The sequence below is a fragment of the Cyprinus carpio genome, chromosome A17 (genome assembly GCF_018340385.1).
Source record: "Cyprinus carpio isolate SPL01 chromosome A17, ASM1834038v1, whole genome shotgun sequence".
Taxonomy (NCBI): domain Eukaryota; kingdom Metazoa; phylum Chordata; class Actinopteri; order Cypriniformes; family Cyprinidae; genus Cyprinus; species Cyprinus carpio.
Window position 1 is genome coordinate 9,542,313 of NC_056588.1, and position 24,994 is coordinate 9,567,306.

Below are 24,994 nucleotides of genomic sequence, written 5' to 3' on the forward strand. Positions count from 1 at the left end.
CTTCAGCACCAAAGCGGCATATTAGAATGATTTCTGAAGGATCATGAGAGATTGAACACTGGAGTAATGGCTGCTGAAAATTCAGCTTTGCCATCACATTACATTTTTAAATATATTAAAATAAAGAACGGTTACTGTTTTTACAGGGTTTCTGATCAAATAAATGCAGTCTTGGTAAGAATGAGCTAAAAAAAAATGTAATCTCACCAACCCCAAACTTTTGAACTGCAGTACATTTCTAGAAGCTGCTACTGTATTCCCACCATTATTAATGACCTTTAGGGTCGCATGGGTAACAGAAACATCCAGCCCTGAACTAGCCTGAAGGACACTAAGATCTAAGATGATGTGATTACATAGTGTTCTAGCTTCTCTGTTATTGCTCCATTTTTATACAGATGATACTTATTTCCTCTCACTTTCACCACAGCCAGGATATGCAGATTCTCTATGCAGAACATCCACTTTGCAGTTTTTCTGGAAAGAAAGACACAAACCATCATCCAAAACAGTGATGGAACTTGTGTTTATTGAATGGATAATTTGCAATAGTTTTTAATCGTATAACTCAGAAAGGTTGCTCCGTAATATAAGTTAGTCAATCAAGATTCATGAAGCATATTCATGCAAATCCTCTCTCAAAGCAACACACTGAAGAGAGATGACCAACCAGGAGGAGGTGTCCTTCCTCGAATCTCGTCAGTATTAAGAGCAGAGAGAGTCTTCAGGGCTCTCCGCAGATGGAACATTCTGGAAAATACCACAGAGAGTATTTTCCTGTGATTTCATCCAAACAACAGCATGCAATGGTTCTGCAGTGGGCATGGTCCAAATGAAGCACTCCCTTTAACTTTACTCACAAATAACACTGTGCACTAAGGACAATTTTCTCTTCCGTTGATATGACAATCTTCATGGATGTTTGGGTTTTAATCCAAGCATAGGACAGAAAAAAAAACACCAATGACTACAGCAGGCATGATAGCACCTTAGTCATTTGAACTCCACGTCAGATTACCAGTTTTTGAACACATGCTGTGGACACTCAGGAATAGCAGTACTGCATAAAAATAACATCCTAGAGTACATTTAAAAACCCCAGACATGCTTCTTTTAAACACATTATTGGTTCCTGCTGCTTTATTCTCCTTGGTATGTCAGATTTTAAGAAGCTTTCATGTTCTCTTCGACCTTCATTTAGCTTCCTCAAGCATTCTTTGAACTGTAAAGTTTGCATACAGATCAGAATGGTGCATTTTCAGCCTGAGACTGAGACAAATGCAACTAAGTTAGTCCTATTTTATCCATTAATAATTTTTGTAGACTACGTTGTTCTTTGGAACAAAAATATAACTTTGTTTTTCAAAAGTAGTGCTTACATTATCTACAGTTTTGCAAAAGACATTAAACAGAAGCGGACGAGCATTTCCAAATGGATGCTGCTGGTCCGGGAACTGGTTACAAGTAAATTTAGCAAATGAGTGTCACAGATGGATTGACCCAATCAGAAACAGCAGGTGGGGCCAAGATGATTGTATGATTGACATCAAACTGTAGCAGCAACGTTACCCATTTTAGTTCCGTGTAGACTTATGATTTGTTTCTGCATGTTTTTCACAGAACCACAGAGTCTTGGTGCAAATGACTATTATTATTATTATTATTTGAGATTAATACAAATTTTAGCACACACAAATTGACGGCAGAAGTTGACAGAAAAAGTCTGTCCCAAACACCAACTAGTTGAGTAATATGTACATTTGGGATTTTTTTATTTTTTTATTTCGATAAAGCTATATTTTCCAGATTCTGATATTGAGATGTTGGTTCAAAAATGTATGTTTTGGAAGTGATATTCAATTAAAATAAATAGCATGTAGTGTAATGTATTTAAAAGCTTTAAAGCTGCAGTAGAATCCGCTTCTAATGTGTACAATGAGATTGGTTGTATTATTGAACTTGATAGTGGCATTTGCGTCGTGAACAGGAGGATAGAGCCTGTGGAAGCTTTGTTGTGATGACAGCAATTATTTCCTTTGCAGGTTTAAGGCATATGAGGTGTGTTCATCTGTCCAACACACTTCATTAATGACAACTCTCCCTCACAAATGTCAGAGGTTCTCCTCATTAGAGGTATTTCGTAGCTGCTGCAGTCACTTGGCTGAATGACGAACACATCCATCCATTTTGTCTGGTTGAGTTTGTTGTGTTTAATGAGAAGTACAGTCCAACACTGATGATTAAGAGAGTGATTGTGATGATGATGATGCTGAGGACGAAGAACACCTGCATGAATGAAGTCTTAATTATCTTGTTTTAGTCTTTGATTCCATTGGATCTTTCTTTGCCGTTTGCGATGAGGTTGATGGGTGGGTTTTGCTCTTTTTGGGGGTGGAATCCTGAGGTTTGGATTTGGACTGTGAAGGGAAAGGAGGTTTGGGCTGTCGTTGCATTTCATTGGCTGCAGGCTGTCGGCGAATGCGCTGAGGCGAAGGGCTGTCGGTGCGAGAGGTGGCGTACGTGCTGATGCTCCGGGTGGCATAAAGTGCTGAGGTACGAGTAATGGTACGTGTGGCGGTCCGACTTGCCTGTGAGTGGGAGGGGCCTGAAGATGGAGGACGGGGTGGAAGTGTTTTAGAGGGACGGAGCTGAGGTTTAGGCGGCTGCTGATGGATATTTGTGTGCAGACTTGCAGATTTTTGAATCTTGGGATTGATAGAACTGTTGGTTCTGTTGGCGAGAGGAAAGAATGAGTCATATCAATCAGAGGTATTACAGGACAGTCTGTATGATTTTCTTTATATAATTTGTCAGTAATTGTGCCAAAGCAAAATCTGAGGTAGATTCAATATTCACAATTTTACAGAAAGAAAATTTTAGAATGAACACCCAAATGTTCACCAAACAGGTTTATGTCAGTTAAACTAAAAAACCTAAATTTATATGGTTTAATTAAATAAGTAATACAGCATGTTTCAGAGTGAACTGCAGCACTGTGTTAATTTTCACACAAGGGCCTCATGATCTGCGTTTTTTTTTAGTTTCTCAAAACGGAGCCATTCACAGAAAATGCTGCACACTCTATCTTTGTATGCGCTGTGAGTTCAAAGTCTTAGAGATATAACAAGAACAAGAATATTAATAATATAAAATTACTTTTCTTATTATTAGTATTATTATTATATTCAGACAGTTTGGCTCCCTAAAAAATAATAAATATATCTTTTTTTTTTTTTTTTTTTTAATAAGAAGAAACAGAAATTCAGTGTGTCCAAACTTTTGACTGGTAGTGCAGATTCAAATGAATAACATTTAAGTTGAAATTCTGCTCCACCCACCTGTACTGAATGAAAGACACAGATCTCTGGGTTTGTGGAAGGGTCGTGCCCTCTAGCTGGTCAGATGGCCCCATGATAGGTGTGACTGGACGAGGGATCCTGCTCCTAATCCTCCCATCTGCTCCTCTCTCTCCTCTCGCCGAGTCGTCTGATTGGTGGGCTTCATCTTCAGATGCAGTGGTTGAGAGTGTCGGGGAGTGTGAGGAAGCGGAGCGAGAACGATTCAGGTGGGTTTGTTTACGCTCCAGGACAAGACGAGCCAGCTGTTGTTGTCGGCTTTTGCGAGTTCGCTGCAACTGCTCTTGACTCATCTGTGAGGACTTGTCTGAGCCTGTTTCCTCCTCTGACATAAGCACAGGGATACGGCTCCGCCTCTGCGGGAGTGGCTTCCTCTCAGGTGACTCCGCCTCTGGTGGAGACATATCCTTCTCATCCTCCACCTCTGCATTTCTGTGTTGTTCAGGTGTTACTGACAGACTCTCTTTCTGCTCCTGTTCCCTTTGCTGCTCTACTTCTGGTGCAAACCCATTTGGTCTCCCTTCCATTTTGGCTTCTTTGGAGACTTCTTCTTCCTCAATAAGTGTAGTCTCTGGCTGGTCATGTGACTCAGCTAAAATCAAAGCCTCTGCCTTCTCTCTGTCACTCTTATTTACTTTTTCTTCAGCTTCACCCTCTTCCTTTTCCCCCTCATCCTCTTCTCTTTTTAATGAAATCCCCTCACTTTCCTTTTGCTCTCGTTCACTGACCCTTTCCCTCTCCTCTTTCTTTCCACCCGTCTCCTCACGCTCAGTAGACATCAGCTCATCCAGTCCAGGCGGACGGTGTCTGGCTGTCATGACATTGAGATGCGTCGTCTCAGCAATGTGAATAAAAGTGCGTTCCACCTTGGTGAATGGCGGTGAGGAAGAACCACTAGTGATAACAGCTGCAGTTGTCATGACAATAGGCCTGGGCTCTGACTTAACGAAAGAGGAGAAAGGCATGGGTTCGGATTCATCTGGCACGGGTCGCTCTCCCTGCGGTGTCAACGCGGCGAGAGTTCCCTGTGCATCTCCAGGTGAAACCTGCCCATTTCCAGCAGACACAAGCACAAGCGTGCGTGAGACCTCTTCCTGGTCGTGGTCCCGGTGGGCCGGGGCGAGTAGAGTGGATGCAGCGCCCTCTGGGCTTCCCTCGCTACTCCGAGGGCTTCCATCACTGCCGGAGCCTCCAGTCTTCGCACCCTCTTCTCTCAAATCATCAAACATCAACACACCAGACACAAAGTCGACTCGCTTCAGACGGGTCTGAGAGGAAGGTGAAGGTTCAGCCACTGCAGCCTCCGGTAGCAATGCAAGAAAAAGAGAAAAGAAATTAGTGAAGTAATGACGAAAGAGTTGGAGAGGTTGTAATAAATTTGTTGTTAGGTTTTCAAGTTTTTAGGTTGTACAAGTTTTTAAGGCTGCACAAGAACACTTCAAAAAAAAATTATAGAAAACAAACTTAGACCACATTGTGAGAGAAAAGTCCACTCTTTAGTGATTTTTCAGATTATTTACTTGTGATTTGGTTGTATACAAGCTTCGCAGGATTGTCTTTTTAGAATGACACACATGGTTGAAAAGGCACAAAAGTCCATTTTACAGTATAATGTTTTATCTCTATTTTTTAAATGATTTAGCCCATTTGTGATTTCAAGTGTAGACTCAAAGACAGTGCTCAGCCAACAGTATGTACAGCAGTGGACACACAGAGCGATTAGAGAAAGAGGAATGTGTTAGTACAGCAGTATGTTCAGCTATCTGTCCAAAGACCTGCAATTTTACAAAAGCCTAAAATACATGCTTGTACATATTACAAGTCTACTATACAGTCTCTATGGTGTTTATTGCACTAGCTATTTCGTGAAAGACTCTTCCAGTTTAAGGCTGACCCTGATTCACACATGTAATACTTCTATAAGCAGATCTGGGATCAGCTGATGAGTAACATTTTTCAGCAATAAAAAGTCAGCGTATGATATAAATTTTGACTCATAAAATTCCTTAAAATTGATTCATTACAATACTGATCTGTGAAAAAAGCCACCTACATGGTTTTAGGCTTTTCTCAATACATTATTAAATACATAAAAGAATACATTTTAATGTTTTTGTACACAAACAGATGTTGCTAAACGCTGTTGTACACTCAAGGTTTGTCTCTGGGGAGTTCTGACAAGCTCAAATTTGACCCGGTTAGAGACAGAGAATGTGAGAGGTAAAAAATGTTGAATGGCATGAAGCTGAAAAGCCGTTCGGCTTGAGTGAATATTGAATTTAGCATAAAATATGGTACTACATGGAACACCATATAGATTCAGAAGAAATGGACAACATTATTTATAATCTCTCAGTTAAGCAGAGAAGACATTTGTTAAAGTTCCTCTAACCTTCCTCAAACTATCTGAACACGTTATCTCACATTATGCAAACTGGCACCATTTTAATCTTCACCGGCTTGGAAACACTACATTTCCTGGGAAATTATTTTATTCATAAGAAATTTTCTAAATTGAAATATACCAATGAAATGATATTTGACTTTTCAAGATTTGAATGTGACAGAATGTGTAAAAACACTACATTTCAAAATTTTGGGGTCAGTAAGATATATTTTTTTAAAAAAAAACATATTTTTATTCAGCAAGGATATATTAAATAGATCAAAAGTGACAGTAAAGACATTTATAATGTCTTTAAAGACATTGATAATGTTATAAAAGGTTTCCATTTGATTTTTTTCAACTTTCTATTCATAAAAAAAAAAAAAAACGCAGATCACGGTTTCCACAAAAAATATTAAGCATGTCTAACTGTTTTCAAAATAATAATAATAATAATAAAAAAAAGAAAAACCTTGAAGACCAAATCAGCATATCTGAATAATTTCTGAAGGATCGTGTGACAATGAAGACTGGAGTAATGGCTGCAGAAAATTCAGCTTTGCCATCACAGGAACAAATTACAGTACATTTTACAGTTTATTCAAATAGAAAAAAAAAATTGTAATAATATTTCACAATATTACTGCTTTTATTGTGTTTTTGATTAACTAAATGAGTCCTTAGTGAGCAAAAGACAAAAAATATTACAGACCCCAAAATTTTGTATGGTATGGTAGTACAAAAGCAATTAACAATCTTTGGGATGCAGAAATCTATTTGCTTAATATTATCCTGCATTAAAAAAATACAGCCAAACTGTAAAAAATTACAGTTACAGCCAAGCTTTTGTGTCTCTATATATGGTCATTCAGTCTGTTCTCATCTTCTCCGTTAGGAAGACATCTGGATCAACTGACACAGTTCAGATACAAACACTTCTGAACATACACGTTACAGTACATTTGGTTATTCCAGATAAACAGTGATTGGTGTGAATTGCATTAAAACACCCAAAGCAGCAAAGACACCAGGAGCCAACTGCTATGAATGCTGAGTTCAAACCCAGTATGAAATATTGTATTTTTGAATTCATACATGTGTTTTTTCACCACACAGAGTTTGTTGCAGTTGGCCCAACGAAAAATTATTTTTGAACTCCAGTCCCGGGACCCACTGCTCTGCACATTTTTTCACCCTTATTTAACCACCTGATTAGATCATCAGCTCATTAGGAGAGAGATCCATTGTTGCAGAGTGTGTCAGATTCAGAAACATTCAAAATGTGCAGAGCAGCGGGTCCCGAGGCCTGGAGTTGAGAACCACTGGTTTAAGAAACTCTGCATTTTCAGCAAGATTCGCATATGCACTGATATCCAGCCTTGAGTCACATGGCATTTTTACAGCATGAATTTCAAGTGAAAAATTAATTCACCTACAAACAATCAATCTTAATTTCCTCCCACAGATATGTATATATCTCAACTGAACTGAAGTTGTAGGACTTTACAATACAGATAAAGCAAAGATTTCAATGTGTTAATGCTACTTTATGTTTCATAACACTGTCCCAACCAGGCACAACCAAACTGTCTGTCCATGAAAATGTGACACAATCAACCAATCAGAGCCAGTATTGTAATTGAGTAAAATGAAAACATTTTGGATAAATTGAAATTAAGTTGAAATAAAACAATATAAATATTAGATGAGAAATTTAAACCCAAGTTAGAAATGTTACCTTTACAAATAAATGAAAAAATGAGTTTCATTTGAAGTACTAAAATGATTAAAACTTAAATTAAAAATAAAGCCAAATTAAAACATTAAAATAAAAATAAAACAAAATGAAAACTAAAATTAAAACTGATCATATAACATAAAAGCTGATTCAAAACACTAATAATTGCTATAATAGTATATAAATACTAAAATAACACCAATCAGAACATAGGATGTCTAATGTACAGTTATGTGAAGCATGATTTTGGACTATAAATAAAAACTACGTAATCTAAAAAATGTTGTGGCTACTGTTGGTTAGCACAAAAACGCTTGTCATTTTATTGTATTATGCCTGGTTATGACACAATGTGTATTCTAATTTCTATGACAACAACGCTGCACTTCTGCATTCAAAAGCTTATTTATGCATGATTTTAAACACTGAAGTAGCATGTGAAGTCTATGGCCAGGAACAAAAAACGGCAACATTCATTGGCTGAATGATAAGCTATAGTCAATTTCAAATATCTGCATATGTGTATCAAACCACTAATGCATGAGACACAAAACCAAAGAAAGAGTCTCAGTCTTGCTTTTACACACCTATTGCCTTAAGCTATATTGCACTTCAATATATAATAATTTATTTAATATATCTCTATACCAGAACTTTATTCGAACTTTATATCTCCCTATTAGACAAACGTCTTGACATCTAGGATGTTGTGTTTATGACGTTCTTGCCATCAGATAAACACTGCTCACTCTTCACATGGAACCTAAGATCATCCGAAAGCAATATGCATATGTTTCTGTAATACTGAAAGATAATAATTATGGTAGAGAAAATTATCTTTAAATATATTTTTATAGCTAATATGGAAGACAAAAGTCATATCACAATTAATCTACATGGCCAAAAGTATGTAAAGACACACCAACCTCACATTCATTTGTTAAGCATATATTTTTTTAAACCAAGGCCATTCACCTAAAAATGTATAAGGAGGCTGTATATGGCTGTATAGTTGATTTTTCTGCACCTGTTAGTAAAGGATGTAGCTGAAACAGACAAATTCATTAAATAGAAATGTGTGTCTACATAATTTTAGTCATGCAATACAGGCCTAATACTCACACCTTGGACATGTATACACACAACTTATTCTATCTCTCTTTGCTTACTGATTTTCTCTTCTATACAGCAAAAATACTCTTCTTGAAATACCAGAGGAACCAAGCAACTAGATTATTTTACAGGTACAAACCCTGTGAGGATTCACAGACTGTATGTGGTTAAGGTCATGCTTTCTCTCACATTCAACCCTGAAAACAAATTCACACTATCCAGCCTGCATCACAACTGTCCTCATACAGAAAAGAAGACAGTGTTGATGGGAATCTAAGGGGCCTAAGCAAAAAAAAATAATAATAATAATAAATAAATAAATAAATATTCTCGTCACTTTAGTCAATTAAAGTGCCTGTCCCACCAGACACCAGCAGCTCTGCATGAAACACCCCTGATGGAGGTAAAAATGTGTTTTTGTCTTAGTTTTTTTGTGTGTTTCTTTTTTTACAAAAAAATAAAAATAAACAAATAATAATGAAATAAATCAATAAATTGTACAGTGTCTCTATGAGTAAATACATCATACAGCATTGTACAGATTTTTTGTTTTGTTTTGGAGAATACAATATAATTTATCTTTCTCCAATCGTCTCAAGTGCTTAAAGGGAAAATTCACCCAAAAATGACAATTGTCATCTTGTCGTTCCAAACCTGTATGAATTTCTTTCTTCTGTGGAACATAAAAGAAGATATTTTGAAGTCAGTGTGGTCCAGAACAACAAAAAAAAGGACATTTTTCAAAATACCTTCTTTTCTGTTCTACAAAAGTCATAATGAATAAAATGACATGAGGGTGAATAAATGATGACAGATTTTTTAAGGTCAAATATTGAATAAAAAAATTCACTTTAGCTGGAGAGCGGCTCATATCTCACTCACACACACACACACACACACACACACACACACACACACACACACACACACACACACACACACACACACACACACACACACACACACACACACACACACACAAATCTTACAATCACAGACCCAAGTTTATTGCCCATACTAAACTTTGTTCATCTATGGGCATAAAGTGTGCACTCGTGCTCCCCTTCTATTAAACGGCATCTCACATGTGCGTCTGTGTACGCTGATGGTGGGGGAATCATGTCTTGTTCATAAGTTTGGCCAGCATTTGCTGAATGTGTAGGCGTGGGAGGTTTAGTACAGAATGCCGGGCTCTGGGGTTGCCTGGCAACAGGGGCATGTGTCTGCGATGGGCGTGGCGGTGGGCGGGGCTGCTTTCAGCCGAGCGGCTGCGCTGAATGGCCGCTCCCCCGAGGTCATGGGGGAAGGGCTCCGGCTCCACGGTAGAGGAGGAAAACACATACGACGCCAGTCTTCTCAAATGGGCGGGCCTCGGGAATGAGTGATGTGGGTGTGGCCTGTCCTCCTCCAACTGAAAAAGACCAATAAGAGCGGAGGAAAAGAGGAATCAGGCTGAGGAAAAAACTTAAACGCGAAGTATTGAAAAAAGCGTGTTTTTTTGTCTAAGATTGTGTGTGATGCACACACAAAAACACACCAATAAAAAACAAGAGAAGAACGAAACATTATTTCAAATGGGTGGTACAAACACATAGATGTGCTGTAACTCGTTCAGAGGACAAGACCAGCCCACATTTGTCTGACACTAAAGACAGGCTTGTTTAAGCTTATGTACGGGTGAATGTATGTTCTATATGTTGTGAAGGAGCCAACGTGTGCACACAGACCCCTGTATGACCAATGAGCAAACTAAGCTTGGCTGTGAATTGAGTGTGATGTGCACAAACACACACACACACACACACACACACACACACACACACACACACACACACACACACACACACACACACACACACACACACACACACACAACCACAAAACCCTGAACATGCAGCTCAACACAAATGCACCAGACTACATAACGCACATACTGTACATCAAGGGTGTACACAAAGACTCACATACAAACAACATATGCTAATTATCTTGCAGTACAAGTTATCAGAGGATTATATGTGCCTTTCTTGTACTGGTGATGTCATTATGTAAAAATATTCAGCAGCTTGGAACAAATGCTAGTAGTCATAACACTACAGCCATAACACAACTTAAACACAGAGATATAGTAGCACCTAGTGATTTTCAAGATGTCAGAAACTTAATCTTATTTAAGTAAGGTTCAATTTGTTAAAATTAGTCAATGCATTAGGTACAGTATATAAACAACAATACTCTTACTCCATTTATTCACTAATACAACTTGAATGTTTGTTCACACAGATGAAAAAAAAAACCCCCACAAAAACAATAATTCAGTCATCAACATATAACATCTTTGCAACAATTAAATCTATGCCAGTGTATAGACGTAAATTAGACAGGGTGTTGTGTACTTAGAAGCAAGAAGTCTAAAGTCAACATGAAATCAAAATTGACCATATTTACTTTCTTAATTAATGCTTCTGGTTTCATTGTAAACTATTCATCTGTGTTTGTTATTTATAATATATTATTTATTATTTATTCTAAAAAGGTCTAAATAATCAGTTATAAATGATAATTTGCTCTTTCTTTTATCTAGTTTGCTACGGCCCTTTTTTGTTTCGCTCAGAAATGTGATATCACAGAACTAAAATGAATTGTCTATTAAAATTCACACTGACTTTGATGATAACGATGCACTCACAGACCACTGGTGTTTGATAATGTGATAAAATGTGAAATTATATTTCAAACTAGACTCAAACTTTCAGAAAGCTGTTATGATGGAGCTAAAGATCATCAAACATATAAGTAATCAGGATAACACATACACACACATGGCCACACATACACACTCAGGTGTGCCTTACCGGTCCTTCAGGTCCAAATGGTTCTGACTCCCTCCTTCTGGGGCAGGTATGAGGCAACGAGTGACAAGGTGAATGGGCGGGGCTTGGTCCCGCCCCCTCCTCCTCTGCTACAATCATCATCCCACGTTGCGTTTTTGGTCGTACCACAGCCTCAGCTTCACCCATCCCATGCATATGCCCTTTCCTTCTCCTCTCCTCGTGGTCCTCAAGGGGGCGTAATTCCTCTGGTTCCTCATCCGTGGTGCCTGAGGTGGTGGGCTCTGCCCCAGGATGGAAGTCTTTCAACTCTGTTTCTTTGTCAATCATCACCCACTCCCTGCTGTCAAAGTCCTCCTCCTCTGCCAACGGGACTGAGCGGATAAAGGCATTGCTGTGGGCTTCCTGGTCACCATCTGCAGAGACATCATGGTGGCCACCAGCCAATCGTTCTCCCTGTCCAGCTTCTAAAGAGAGCATCTGAGCAGGCTGGGAAGAGTAGACGTGCCTGGATGGAGAACCCAGCATGTCCAAACGAGAGCTGCCACAAAACACACGAAGGCTAAGACACAGAATCAACTGGATAACAACTATTTAACTAGACTCAGACTTTAATTTGGAGGAACATTACAGTTCAGAAGTATGGGGTCAGTAAAAATGGGATACTTTTATTCAGCAAGGATGAATTAAAAGTTAAATAGCAAATAGCACTATAATGTTGCTAAAAAATCTATTGAAAAAAATGCTGTTCTTTTGAACTTTCTCTTCTTCAATTATTAAAAAAAATGCTAATATTAAGCAACAGCTGTTTTCAACATTGACAATAAAAAGAAAATGAGTACCAAATCTGCATATTAGAATGATTTCTGATGAAAGAAACATATGACAAATATATTTATTAAATGTAATAATTAGTTTAGAAACTAATAAATATGGTCATTGTTTATTATATTAAATATTATATTTATAATACTTATAATTACTTCATAGCTTTATTAGAATTACTTTACTAATTTATAATTACTAATAATTGTCATCTCATTAATAATCCTAAGAGATCATTTAATAATTATTTAACAAACGAAATATTAGATAATCAGAAATTTCAACAACAAAAAAATAGTTATCTCAAGATCATGCAACATTATATCCAATAAAAACGGTTTTCATCTTTAATTTTAATCTGTTCCTAATATAAAAGGTTTCTTTAGCATGCCAAACCATTTTGATCATAAAAAATGCCATATGTTACCATAATAAGAACAGTATGCAAATTCACAGATGCCATTCAAAATGTCAGAGCAAAATATTGTTGTACAAAACAAAAACTTTACATCATTTCTTATCAGGAAGTCACTTTTGCACGCTTTCCTCACTAACAAGACACATGCAGACAAATGACCTTTAGAAAAGCTAAATGTCAGCCAGAAGAACAGAGTGATAAATTTTCAAGCACACGCTCTCCTCACCGTTTATCTGCGGCATCGCCTCTATCCTCTGCAGCAGACAGGCGGTCAGATTCTGGGCTATTGACTCTTCGGTACCTTAGAGGACGGGCCTGAGCTTCTGCTTCTCCACCCTTTGCTGGGGAAACGGACCTCCCTCCTCCTGCAGGCTCCTCCCCATCCAGAACCAACCAGAAGAAAAGCAGTATTAAAGACTCAACTGATCTAAAATCATGTTTCATACTAATTAGATTCAAATTAATGTGAATAATTTGGCATAATACATTAAAAATACTACCTTACTGATGCTGATCCTGAGTTTGTTACGGTTGAAGTCAGTTTCATCCCATCCTTCACCAGCAGGTGGGGCTGGAGGAGGTTCGCTTGGCCTGCTGGGTATCAAAGCAGGTGGAGCGTTCTCTTGGTCACTCAGATGTTCATCTTGCAGAACATCATCAGTGTTTTCCCTCGGTAATTCACCAGGTACTGGTGTCACATTCACCACCCTGAGAGAGACAATTCGGAGCCATATCAGCATAACATCAAAGTCTTTTTAAAATCACTCCAGAGTAAAGAATCCCTTTCCACTGTGCAAAAGGTCTGATACTGTTGTAAGAGTGTGTGTGTATATATTCTCACCCCACGATGGCAGCAGTTTGCCGTGTGTTTTGTTGTGGTGGCGTGTGTGTGCTGGTGGGGAGGGCCATATCTGTTCCAGATTTTTCCCAGTCATAAGGCTCATTTTCTGTTATCACCCTCTCTTTCATGCTGTTCTCAAATACTGTCATTAGCAACTAGACCAGAGGAAGGAAAAAGAAAAAGAAAATTAATTTTCCACTCAAAATTGTTGTACAAAATAATACATTTGTATTTAATGTTTATATACGTGTTATGTAAATTTATATATTACAGAATATTTTAAGTATTTTTTTTATATGTGTTATGTATATATTTTAATCTATACATTGCTGTTCAACTAAATTTGAATGTTATTTTTATTTTCATTATTTTTTCGTTTTTGACAGTCTTTTATGCACAACAAGGCTGCATTTATTTTTTTTTTGATTAAGTAAAAAGTGTAATATTTTGTATTGTTGATTTTTGAAATTTAAAATAATTTATTATTGTAAAATGTAATTTATTCCAGCTATAGCAAAGCTGAATTTTCACCAGCCATTACTCCAGTCTTCATAAATAAACATTTCTTATTATCAGTGTTGAAAACAGTTGCAGTTTAATATGTAAGGGATAATCAACGGTTAGTTTTAGTAAATATGAATTTTTTATTGTCATTGTGAGGCTTCACGTCGGGTGGTTGCCTCCACAAAATCCTTTAATGCAAGGCAAGCCTTTGATTATCCCACTTATTCCATTGTCATTTCCCAAGTTATAGACACGTTAAAACTAGTATTGCTCTTTGCAGGCAATATTTGACCAAATGGGTAAAAATGACGGTTATTTTCGTCAGTTACAGCTCATTAGCTCTAGCATTCTCCCCGTTTCAAATCATACACAGAGATTAAATAGTGCGGTTAGATCACATTTATCTGAAGAATTATAGCATTTATTTGAATTAATTATTGATCGTTTGATCAAGAGAGAGAGAAAGATGACAGTTGTGTTTGTGAATTACCTGCGTCTGTGCGTCTCTCTCTGCAAACAATGAAGTTGTGAGTTTAGTTACTTAAACAGAGATTTTACCTCTTTGTTGTGCAGTGATCCAGTATTTATTTATTAATAAAAGTCGCAGGCGTCTGTGCGTCTCTCTCTGCAAACAATGAAGTGAATGTTTCTGTGTGTGCAGCGGGATCTCTAATCTCTCTCTCTCTCTCTCTCTCTCTGTGAGTTGTGTGTTTGTGCGTTTGTGTGTATCAATTAAAGCAGCGCATTAATATGGAACGGTGATTAAACTGACTTGGAACTGCCTGTGCATTAAATGGTTTTAATGCATACCTGCCAGCCAATCAGAATCAAGAATTTCAACAGACCACGGAATAATTTTGATTAAACCATGACACTTTTCAGGATTCTATGATGAATGAAAGTTTAAAAGAAATGCATTTATTTTTAAGGAAAAAAAAAAAAAAATTTTTTTTTTATATTTTAATAATAATTATTATTATTATTATTATATATAGTTCTTTATTTATTTTTGACTATATTATTAATGTTCATTTTGGATATTATAGATGGTACGAAGTGAGTGTTTGGAGGTGTGTTTGAATAGTTTACCTGATAATCAGGCTTGGTGTAGTAATCTAAATCCAGCACATGGTCATAGAAGATATGAAACTCAGCAGGCATGTGTTTCAACAGCATCCTGTGCTCATAGCGCTCTTTAATCTGTCCTACCTGCTCCTGTTCATCAGATGCATATTACAGACACCATTAACAGCAAAAACAACCCTGAAAGGTCTTAAATATTTAAATCAAAAGCTCTTAAGACTGAGTACAATGAGGATTAATTCACTCAATACAGTTCCATTATGTTCATAGTCACTCGTTAATGTGAGTGTGATACAAGTGTCTTACCTTATCTTTTATCTTACGCCATGGTAACTGTCCAACAGTAAACTCTACCAGCATGTAAAACAATGACCACAAATCATCATGACGACCCATTTCCTGTTAAGAATAATACAATTTTTTAAAAACTGCAATCTTCTTTAAAAAAAAAAAAAAAAAAAAATTAAAATGTGGTATGATTCTGCCCAAGAATCACACCCATAAGATTCATTAAAGCCCATAAATCAGATTCAAACAGGCAAATACAGCCAGCACTCACCAATTTGGATGCGTAATATACTTTAGACAGTCAGTGAATTGAAGCTGAGACTACACTTACCTTGTTTTTATGAGCATTAATGGACGCGTAGCGTACTGTCCCTCTGAACCCAGCCACTGTCCTGGGCTAAAGCAGAACATTTAAGAGTATCATAATAAGAACTCATATAATTTTCATTTTATACTTTAACACTTAGGTTGAAAAAAGTAAATGCGTAATCAAAACAAAGCAAACATGGGAAGGAAATGTAAGGAAGGGTGGAACGACAGGAATTCTGTATTTTTTAGCTACTTTTTATGACCTTTTGACCTATTTGGGGCTTCCTAGACTGATTGAGCACAATTAATTGAACACACGTACAGGAAGTCTCTTACATAGAGGAGGATGTAGGATGTGGGTATGAGACAGTACAGCAGGGGTGTGGATATGTCCAAAGGGGTGTGCTTCAGGATTTAGCATTTAGGGCACAACCATTCGAGAAAACTAGGTAATTTCTAAGAGCCTTCAGAGGGTAAGGAAGGAATCTTTTTAAGATTTTGTAAAACTCACAATATGACTGTCGCTATGGTAACAGGGACAAACATCTTTGGCGGGGGAGCATGCGATTCAACATGAGTGCCAAAACAGAACTGCAAAACAAAACTGAGAAAAGTGAAACATAAAAATGAAGTCAAACACACAAATTATAAAAATTCATTAGTAAAAGGCAAATAAAAATTTTAATAAATAGGGATGCATGATACTTCTGTACCATATCTGTTATTGGCCATTATTAATTAGTTTAATTTCCCATGCTTGTACATTTAGATTACCTTTTTCACTACTGTACATAATACTCACTTAAAGTTTTTTAAAAATTAAATTTATTAACTCTGTTAAATGTGATCTTTAGCAAACCTCAAAATGAAACTCCATTATCATATTTTTTATTATAATGTGATCTTTAAATTTACTTGGCATATAAAACACACACACACACACACACACGTTTGCGCACTCTTTCTTTAAATGTCCATGCACTCAAACAGTGCATGGACATTTCATACACACACGTATAATATATATATATATATATATATATATATATATATATATATATATATATATACTTACTAACTTAAAGATACTGACCAGAATTTTTATATCAGTGCATCTCTAGAAATAACTCTTGAAATATAAAACATCACAAGTAAATATAAAAACTGCACATGCACAAACAGAAATGTGAAAAATGCTGCTTATTGGGCTTTTTATTTATTTTTATTTTTTTTTTTTTTTTTTTTTTTTCATTAATTGAGAGAGAAAAAAATAATATATTATTAGTAGTTGTTGGAATTTAGAATTTGAGGAAGAATGTTTTATAAGATAATGAAAAAGTAATACTTACAGGCCGCACCTCCCCATTCGTATTAGTGTACTGTCGTGCCAAACCAAAATCCAGCATGTAACACTTCCTACAGGTAGATGGCAATCGGCCCATGGCAAAATTAGACTAAGGATAGGAGAGAGACCAGTATCAGCTGACAGGAGCCAGGTAATTGGATTGGGAAAGAAAAGAGATCATATAATCAACAGTAAGACATACAGGTTTAATGTCTCTGTGCAGGAAGCCCACAGAGTGAATGGCTTCAATAGACTCCAGAATCTGTTTCCCCAACCGTAAAGTCGTGCTCATACTGAACGTCCCTCTAGGCTGACTCCTCCTGAGATCAGCGAGATTCCTTTCCTACAGAAAGAAAGAATCAGCTACAGTTTTTTTTTACACAGACAAACACGCATAAAAACAGAAGTAAAAAAATACTGTACCTGCAGTTGCATGACCACGTAATTGAACTTGTCATTTCTTCCACATCCAATAAATTTGCAAACATGATTCTTTCCTGCACAAGAAATTAAAGCAGTAATGTCACAGATATTACTTAGAAGTCACACATATTACGGCTGACATTTTTCTTTCTGCACGGACATGTGGATACACACACACACACACACACACACACACACACACACACACACTCACACATACAAAACACTTTCAGCAAGCAAGTAGAGACAGAGGCAATGACATTTGGAACTCCAGTGTGTCCTTCATGAAAGTTATAAAGACATGAGAGCAAGAGAGCAGCAAAAAAGAGATGGAGAGAGAGAAAAGTGTGGTAATCCCTCTATCCTTCAGTTCTTCACGCCCATTATCCTTACAGACTCCCAGTGGTATGTCTGAATTACAGCTGAGGCAAACTGCCTTGACAGGCATGAAAGTCACAGTGAGTCTCTGTGTGCGTTTCATATTAGCACATACAAAAAAATAAAAAAAGATTATGGTGGGCATATTAACAGATAAACTATCACATATATTTACACATACACCATCCTGCTTGCTGCCTCATTATGTCAAGACAAATATGTACTGTATACTACCCTTCAAAATTTTCTAATATGCTGATTTTGGTGCAGATTTTTATTATTATTATTATTATCAATGTTGAAAACAGTTGTGCTGCTTAATATGTTTGTGGAAACCATGACTGCATTTTTTCAGGATTCTTTGATGAATAGAAAGTTGAAAGGAACAGCATTTATTTGAATTTTTGTAACATTATAAATATTGTCACTTCTAAACAATTTAATGCACCCCTGCTGAACAAAAAAAAAAAAAAAAAAAAAAAAGATTCTTACTGACCCCAAACATTTGAATGGTAGTGTACCAGCATATATATAAACATAATCCAAAATGATATTGTCAAGTGACTTATGAGAGTAAAAATTAGCTTTGGCAAGTACATAGAACAATCTTGAAAACTGGCCAGTAACTTCAGAAGCAACAGCATTACCACATAATGTTTAAATCGAATTGTAAGAATGATAAACAACACAAAATATATTTGTATCCTCTCCATCTCCTCACCTTGTAGTTTCTTTAGCACAGCAACCTCCATCTTTAACACTTGTTTTGGCTGTTGGGCGGATTCCACCTTAAGAGCCACATTCTCCCGTGTCAACAGGTCAAAGGCCTCATAGATCTCCCCGAATCCTCCACCCCCAATCTTCTTCAGCTGAACACACCAACAATAGCAAGCTCAGTCATGGCAGGTCCAGAAAAGTATGAAAGACATCATCAGAATAGTCCATCTGCCATTAGTGGTTCAACCGTAACGTTATGAAGCGATGAGAATACTTTTTGTACGCGAAGAAAATTCTCCAAAATGGCGCTACGGTGATGTGGAGAGACACAGAGGAGACAAATTGTTGAATAAAAGTTGTTATTTTTGCTTTCTTTGTGTACAAAAAGTATTCTCATCACTTAACATTACGGTTGAACCACTGATGGCAGATGGACTATTCTGAAGATGCTTCTCATAATTTTCTGACAGTGTATTTTACTTGGCAGTTAATGGGACAGTCACAAGCCTCCCGGTTTTCATCCAAAATATCTTAAATTGTATTTCGAAGACGAACGGAGCTTTAACGGGTTTGGAACGACATGGGGGTAAGTGATTAATGACAAAATGTTCATTTTGGTGTGGAGTATCCCTTTAAGAACGTACTGTACATCATAAATAAACATCATCTAAGATCTGAGAAAGTCCCATAGCTAAAAATGACAAATACCTCAGCTAAATTCACAGAAAAGCTTTTCTGGCTAGATTTTTTGACAGGTAATAAATTGTATGACAAAATTAGATTGGCTGAGTTACTTTAGCTGCTCTAATAACAGCATATTTTTTAGCATGAAAGATTTAATTAAATTCCATGCAGTTCAGTTCTAGTAGCATGAACTAAGCATATTGATTAGACTTGGCTTAAACATGCTTTATCACATGAGATATGAAAGAATTAAGTTTAAGTCAGTCACTAATGAATCAGAATCTGTTTTAAGGATAGCCACAATCCCCATCAAAGATATCATTACAGTAAAAGAGTCACAAATCATTTCTGAGGACATCTGCTTGAAGGAGAAATGCTGTGAACTGGCCCACAACCAAATGGTTTGGGCGCATTTTGGAGAGAAGCCAGACTGAGTTGATTTGAAAGCATCTGTTGTCATATGTGGGCCATTTTGTCCTGTGTGATGAGGCAGCAGAGGCAACAGACAATTTTGGCATCTTTATTCCACTAACACAATCTCACCTAAATATAGACACACACTTACCACTTTCCAGCGCTCTTTTACCAAGCAGTTGGAGGGCAGGATGTCGACCTGCTCCCCCGCCCCGTTCATGTTTTCGTCGCCTTGGACACCTGGCCCTACGCACTGCATCGGCTGGCCAGCACTTTACCAAACCCTGCCATTTACCTGCAACACAGTGTGTGACACAGCTGCTAAACTTGTATGCTAAGATACTGAAGTGGGGTCAAAACACAATTATATTCTTTATTAATTTTAATTTGAGTGAACATTTGAACAAAGCATATAATCGAAAAATAACATGGATTTGAGAATGCTGTATTTAAGTTCTCCTTTTTGCTTATATTTGATTAGTTAACATTAGTTACATTGAAATCATGAAGAATCTTAAATATTTTTTATATTCTTAAATATATCCCTATGTAATTATTATTTTTTTACTTTCTGGCTTAAATACAGTTTTACATTTTTATGATTTTTAATGTAAACAATTATTTCTTAAAAATGTTTTGCTGGAAAATTAACATATTCTAAAACTTGAAAAACAGGCACCCCCCTAAAATAATAATGAACATTCAGAAAAACAACTTGCATGAAAAAATAAAAATAAAATAGGAAGTATTTAAGCTCTTTAAATAAGTATCCACAAACCCAACACAAGACAAGTGACAAACTGACAACAAAAAAAGCAATGTGTCCATCAGCTTGAAGAATACAATAAAGACACCAGAAGGAACAGACATATGTTTCTCTGGAGGTTATTATCCGGGGCTTAGCTGTTTTCCATAATCAATGATCCCATTTTCTGGTCATACATTACAAATGCATCCACTGCAAAATTGTGGCCAAAATGACATAAATTTCATGCATTTCAACAGTCTTAAACCATTGCTGAAAAGACTGTTTACAAAAACACAGAATTCTGAAAACAATTACAAAACAATGATCGTCTTAAAATTATTCAAAGTAAACCGTCTATTGCTTTTTGGAGATTTCTGTAATGTCTGCAGAGTATCAGGTATCCACAAGAGCCGTTCAGACACAGAGCCCTTGTCTCTCAGAACTGGACTACACCCTAAAGCATGCTCTCATAATGTTACAGTCACTTATTAAGTTACCTCAGTAAAATGGAAACATAAGAGATCATTTTTCACATGAGTGTGTCTATTTGCAGGCTCTGTGTGTGCTTAACTTAGATCCTTAAAAGACTTCAAACATTTCTTTCTGTTTACCGTTATAAAGCACAATCACTCTCATTTTGTAAAATGAATCTGCTCTCTAAGGAATGCAATGGGTTATAAATGCATCTAATTAATAAAACTGTTTAAACACATTATAAGACTCTCGCCTTAACACTTCTGTCACCTTCATCGAGTTGGTGCAGAGACACATAAGATATTTCAGGAAATTGCAGGGAATTCCCCCACTCATTCTACACCGTAAAAACCGGGACAGCCCAAGGAAGGCATCTCAGCATTCATAATTATCCCATAAACCTTCAGAGCTAATTTTCTCCGTATTTTAGAATACAGTGGATATGTGTCAGATAAAACATTTATACAAAGAATGTATATTACTCTGGGATTGTAAATTACTTTAACACGCACAAAGCTTCTTTAATCTACTTTGTTCTGTTCACATGTGTTTTACTGCAAACTGCACACTGATGAATTAACAAATGTTATGTTTTCAGTGAATGTGCAAAATAACCAGACCAGTGTTTCTTCCATTATTAAGAGTAAATTTCAACCTTTTGAGATGCAGGGATGCAAACTGAGGAAGCCCCAATATACTGTATACAAAAAGCTAGATTTTAATGACTTCTTCCTTTTTTCTTTTTAACATACCTTACAATACAATAAATGTATAATAAAAACTACTGATGTCATTTTAGTGGCTTTATTTTACTATTCTCACTTTTCACTATTAAACACATAATTTTAACATGTTATCTCCAATGTAAATTATAAAGAATAAAACATATTTTTAGAAAACGCGTTTTTACAGTATTGTACAATAAAACGACAAGCGTCTATTAAAATATAAAAACTTTATTAGATCAAGCGCATGGACCAAAAATTAAACCTCAGTTGCATCGTGCAGCAGGCTCCTCACCTGTTTGCATCTTAAACTAGTACACTTTAACAAAATGATAGTGAGATTCTGATTGCATAAAGCATTTGCTGAGAGCAGCTTCATTATTCTGACTTAACTAAATGTCAAGAGCTCAGGACTGCGTGGGCTCAGTCTCCTCACATCTTTCTCCGCAGTGCCAAAAGGACCCGTCTGAACGGACCCCACCCAAACACGCTCTGCTCCAATGAGCAGCCCTGAAGATTAAGTCCCGCCCCCAAACCGAACCACCGTCACCGTCCATTGGGGCAATGCCTAACAATCAGTAGAACATTCCCCTGCGCGAGCCTGGAGCGAAAAGCACTTTGGGATATGTCGTTCATCAAAGAGACAATAGTCATAAACGGCATTGGACATTGTCACCTCTGAAAAACTACAACTCCCACTGATAGGCCACGTAAGCTGTTGACGTACAGCTGCATTATGTGGCATGTAATGTAAATTATTCATGATTTTCCTTAACAATGAATAATATATATATATATACAAATAGGTAAGTTTCTATTTTTGACTCAGGCCCAAGTGCCTTATAGTTTGTCAAGACCGTGACAGATTTTGATTTCGCGTGCCCGGTTGGACACCTGCACCCGCATCATATATGGAAGCCTGCGGCTCGCGCCAGCGCAGCATCACTATTGACAAGGTGCCAACATACACGGGACAAGCAGATTGCTACGGTAGCGCTTTGTTTAAAAAAAAATCACTTGGCGAACAAAAACCAGTTTACTCACCTGTTCTTCTGTCGACGGAGTAAAATCTCAAAGTGAGAGTTTAAGGAGAGCCGCATAGTTCCGTTGGCGCGGCCGCTGCGACTTTTTCCCTTGTTGATGCTGCACCATTTTCAGCCTCCTCGGCTCCTCCGCTCCTGCACTGATTCAGCATCGCTCGGATACTCCCACTATGCACCGCGCACATGCGTGACAGAAGACGGCTGTTGCGTAGCAACCTGAAAGGCGTGAACCCCCCTCATCTGCAGACTTCAGCCATTGAGGAAATTCCTTCAGAAACGTCATATTAATAACACTAATTATGAGCAAGCCGAAAAAGAAATAGCCGTTGTTAAAGAATAAATAAATGTCATGGAATGAATTATGTCAGTCGATGCACAATCAGCGCTGGGTAGGTTACTTACAAATTGTAGTCCGTTACTGATTTTTTAATTTTATGTGAAAAATTTTGTTATGTGTAGTGTTATATTTTAATATACATTTTTTGTGTTATAATATATAATCACTTTTTGAATACTTTTGACCTAACTCGTTGATCACATTGATTTAAATAGGATAATCTTGTACCATAGTGAAATAAAAACAAAGAAAATGTTTTCCATTCATTATAAACAACATGAAGTGTATTAAACATTAAACAAGTGCATCTTAAACTGGGATTTCATGAAGGAACTGAGGGGCTTTGCAAGTTTAATGAAAAGCTATTAATTAAATCGTAAAAATATAAAACTAAAATAAATCATTTTAAAATAATAACAATCAAAATAAAACACTTACTTAAAAGTCATGTGGCCATTAATTAACATCAGAGAAATGAGAACATGTATATGTGTTACTTAATATTAATTTAAAATCTCAGGGAGACTTAAAGTAAATATATTAGGTGAAAAGGGAACAGAATTATGGAAAATCAATAAATTGTGAATATTTTATTGCTATTGTGTGAATAATAGGTGCATTCAGTAAAAAAAAAAAGTAACTGTAATCTAATTACGAGTTTTAAAAAGTAATATAATCTAATTACAAGTACTTCATTTTTTTTTATCTGATTACCTAATACAGATTACATATAATCAGTTACTACCGAGAACTGTGTACAATGGCACATTGTTTAACTTGCTACTGATAGTTGACACTTAAAAATGGCCTTTATATTCCAGAAAATTAACAGTAGGCAAGAAAAATGTGTTTGCGATTGAGACAAATTAGTTTTGTGATCGATTTTGTCTTGAATATGAAGAGAAAAACAAATGTAAGTCTTAAATAATTTTCATAGATCATGCTTCAACATCTAGCTAACTGATTTCAGCAAACACAAATTAATGAAACATAAGATCTAATATGGCAGCTTGGGTTTATTTATAGCTTTGGTTATTTGTCTTTATCTGGTACAATCTTATCTAGCAAGCTGACCGAGATCAAGCTGGTTAGAGCTGTTAGACTATCTTGGATCAGCAACAACCTGTCTTCCCAAAACCCACCTGAAACTGCTATGACTCGTTTTTTTTTGACGTTTTTTTTTTTTTTAATAAACTTTTGCTGATTTTTGCTTTACGTTTATGCCTAATTATTTTGAAAAGTTTATCATTATAACATATTAATTGCACCCAATATTGTTTCAAAAGATTTTTGGGTGGTCACAATTATGTATAAATTTTGAGGTTGATAGATTTTATTTTTTTTATCTCTTTTCCTCAGACAAAGCAAAAGCTCAGATGTTACACAAGCTGAATAATAAAACGCCCTTCCTAGCTCAATAACTTCAACTCTACAGTACTTTAAAGGTGATGTATTGAAATAGGTATTGCAGTCCAAATTCAAAATATTAGAGAGGATTTTTTTCTCCCGGCTCGTCCGCCTCAGACTTGCAGTCCAAATTCAAAATATTAGAGAGAAGAGAGAGAGAGAGAGGAGAGAGAGAGAGAGAGAGAGAGATTAAGAGAGAGAGAGAGAGAGGAGAGAGAGAGAATCAGCGGACTTGTATCACACAGGTTGCCAGATTGAAGACACAAACAGAAACGAGCGCACGTGATGATGAATAAAGTTAAATACGCTGTGTTTCCAGCAAACTGGCAACCCAGGTGCTGAAATACAATTGAGTAAACTACCAGTAAGCAGGTTTCACAAACCAAAACAAAGATTGAAATTCCGGCCCGGAATGCACATTTTTTAAGGAGAATTGTAGCATTGTTTTTCAGATAAACAAGTATATTAACTTAGCATGTTTCTTAAATATCTGCAAACATATTATGGTATTTTTATGCTTTCGTAGAGTCAAAATGTTACATACAGCACCTTTAAATTAACCAATATTTCTTTGTAACGTTAGTCTTAAAAATCGGAAGACAAATAG

At 36.6% G+C, this 24,994-nt stretch overlaps 1 protein-coding gene across 3 annotated transcripts; it reads right to left on the reverse strand.

Annotated features, from left to right (window-relative positions):
• Positions 1-112: 112 nt before the first annotated feature.
• On the reverse strand, positions 113-22,832 carry LOC109046205 (tau-tubulin kinase 1-like). 3 transcript variants are annotated; one of them, XR_006162129.1, is made up of 16 exons: positions 22,645-22,832; positions 19,805-19,948; positions 18,560-18,707; positions 17,461-17,534; positions 17,240-17,380; positions 17,042-17,146; positions 15,715-15,780; positions 15,402-15,494; positions 15,102-15,227; positions 13,509-13,663; positions 13,168-13,375; positions 12,894-13,042; positions 11,449-11,965; positions 3,339-4,657; positions 671-2,730; positions 113-477 (listed from the first exon to the last, which is right to left on the reverse strand). XR_006162129.1 is itself a non-coding variant. In XM_042773942.1 (15 exons), the coding sequence occupies exons 2-15, from the start codon at positions 19,910-19,912 to the stop codon at positions 2,307-2,309; spliced, it is 3,633 nt and encodes a 1,210-aa protein (XP_042629876.1). In that variant the 5' UTR covers positions 19,913-19,948; positions 22,645-22,832; the 3' UTR covers positions 511-2,306. The 3 variants fall into 3 exon arrangements, 2 of the variants coding, with proteins under 2 accessions (XP_042629876.1, XP_042629877.1); XM_042773942.1 differs by lacking the exon at positions 113-477 and having other exon boundaries at positions 511-2,730; XM_042773943.1 differs by lacking the exons at positions 113-477; positions 17,042-17,146; positions 17,240-17,380; ... (2 more) ...; positions 19,805-19,948; positions 22,645-22,832 and adding an exon at positions 16,204-16,600 and having other exon boundaries at positions 511-2,730.
• Positions 22,833-24,994: the final 2,162 nt, after the last annotated feature.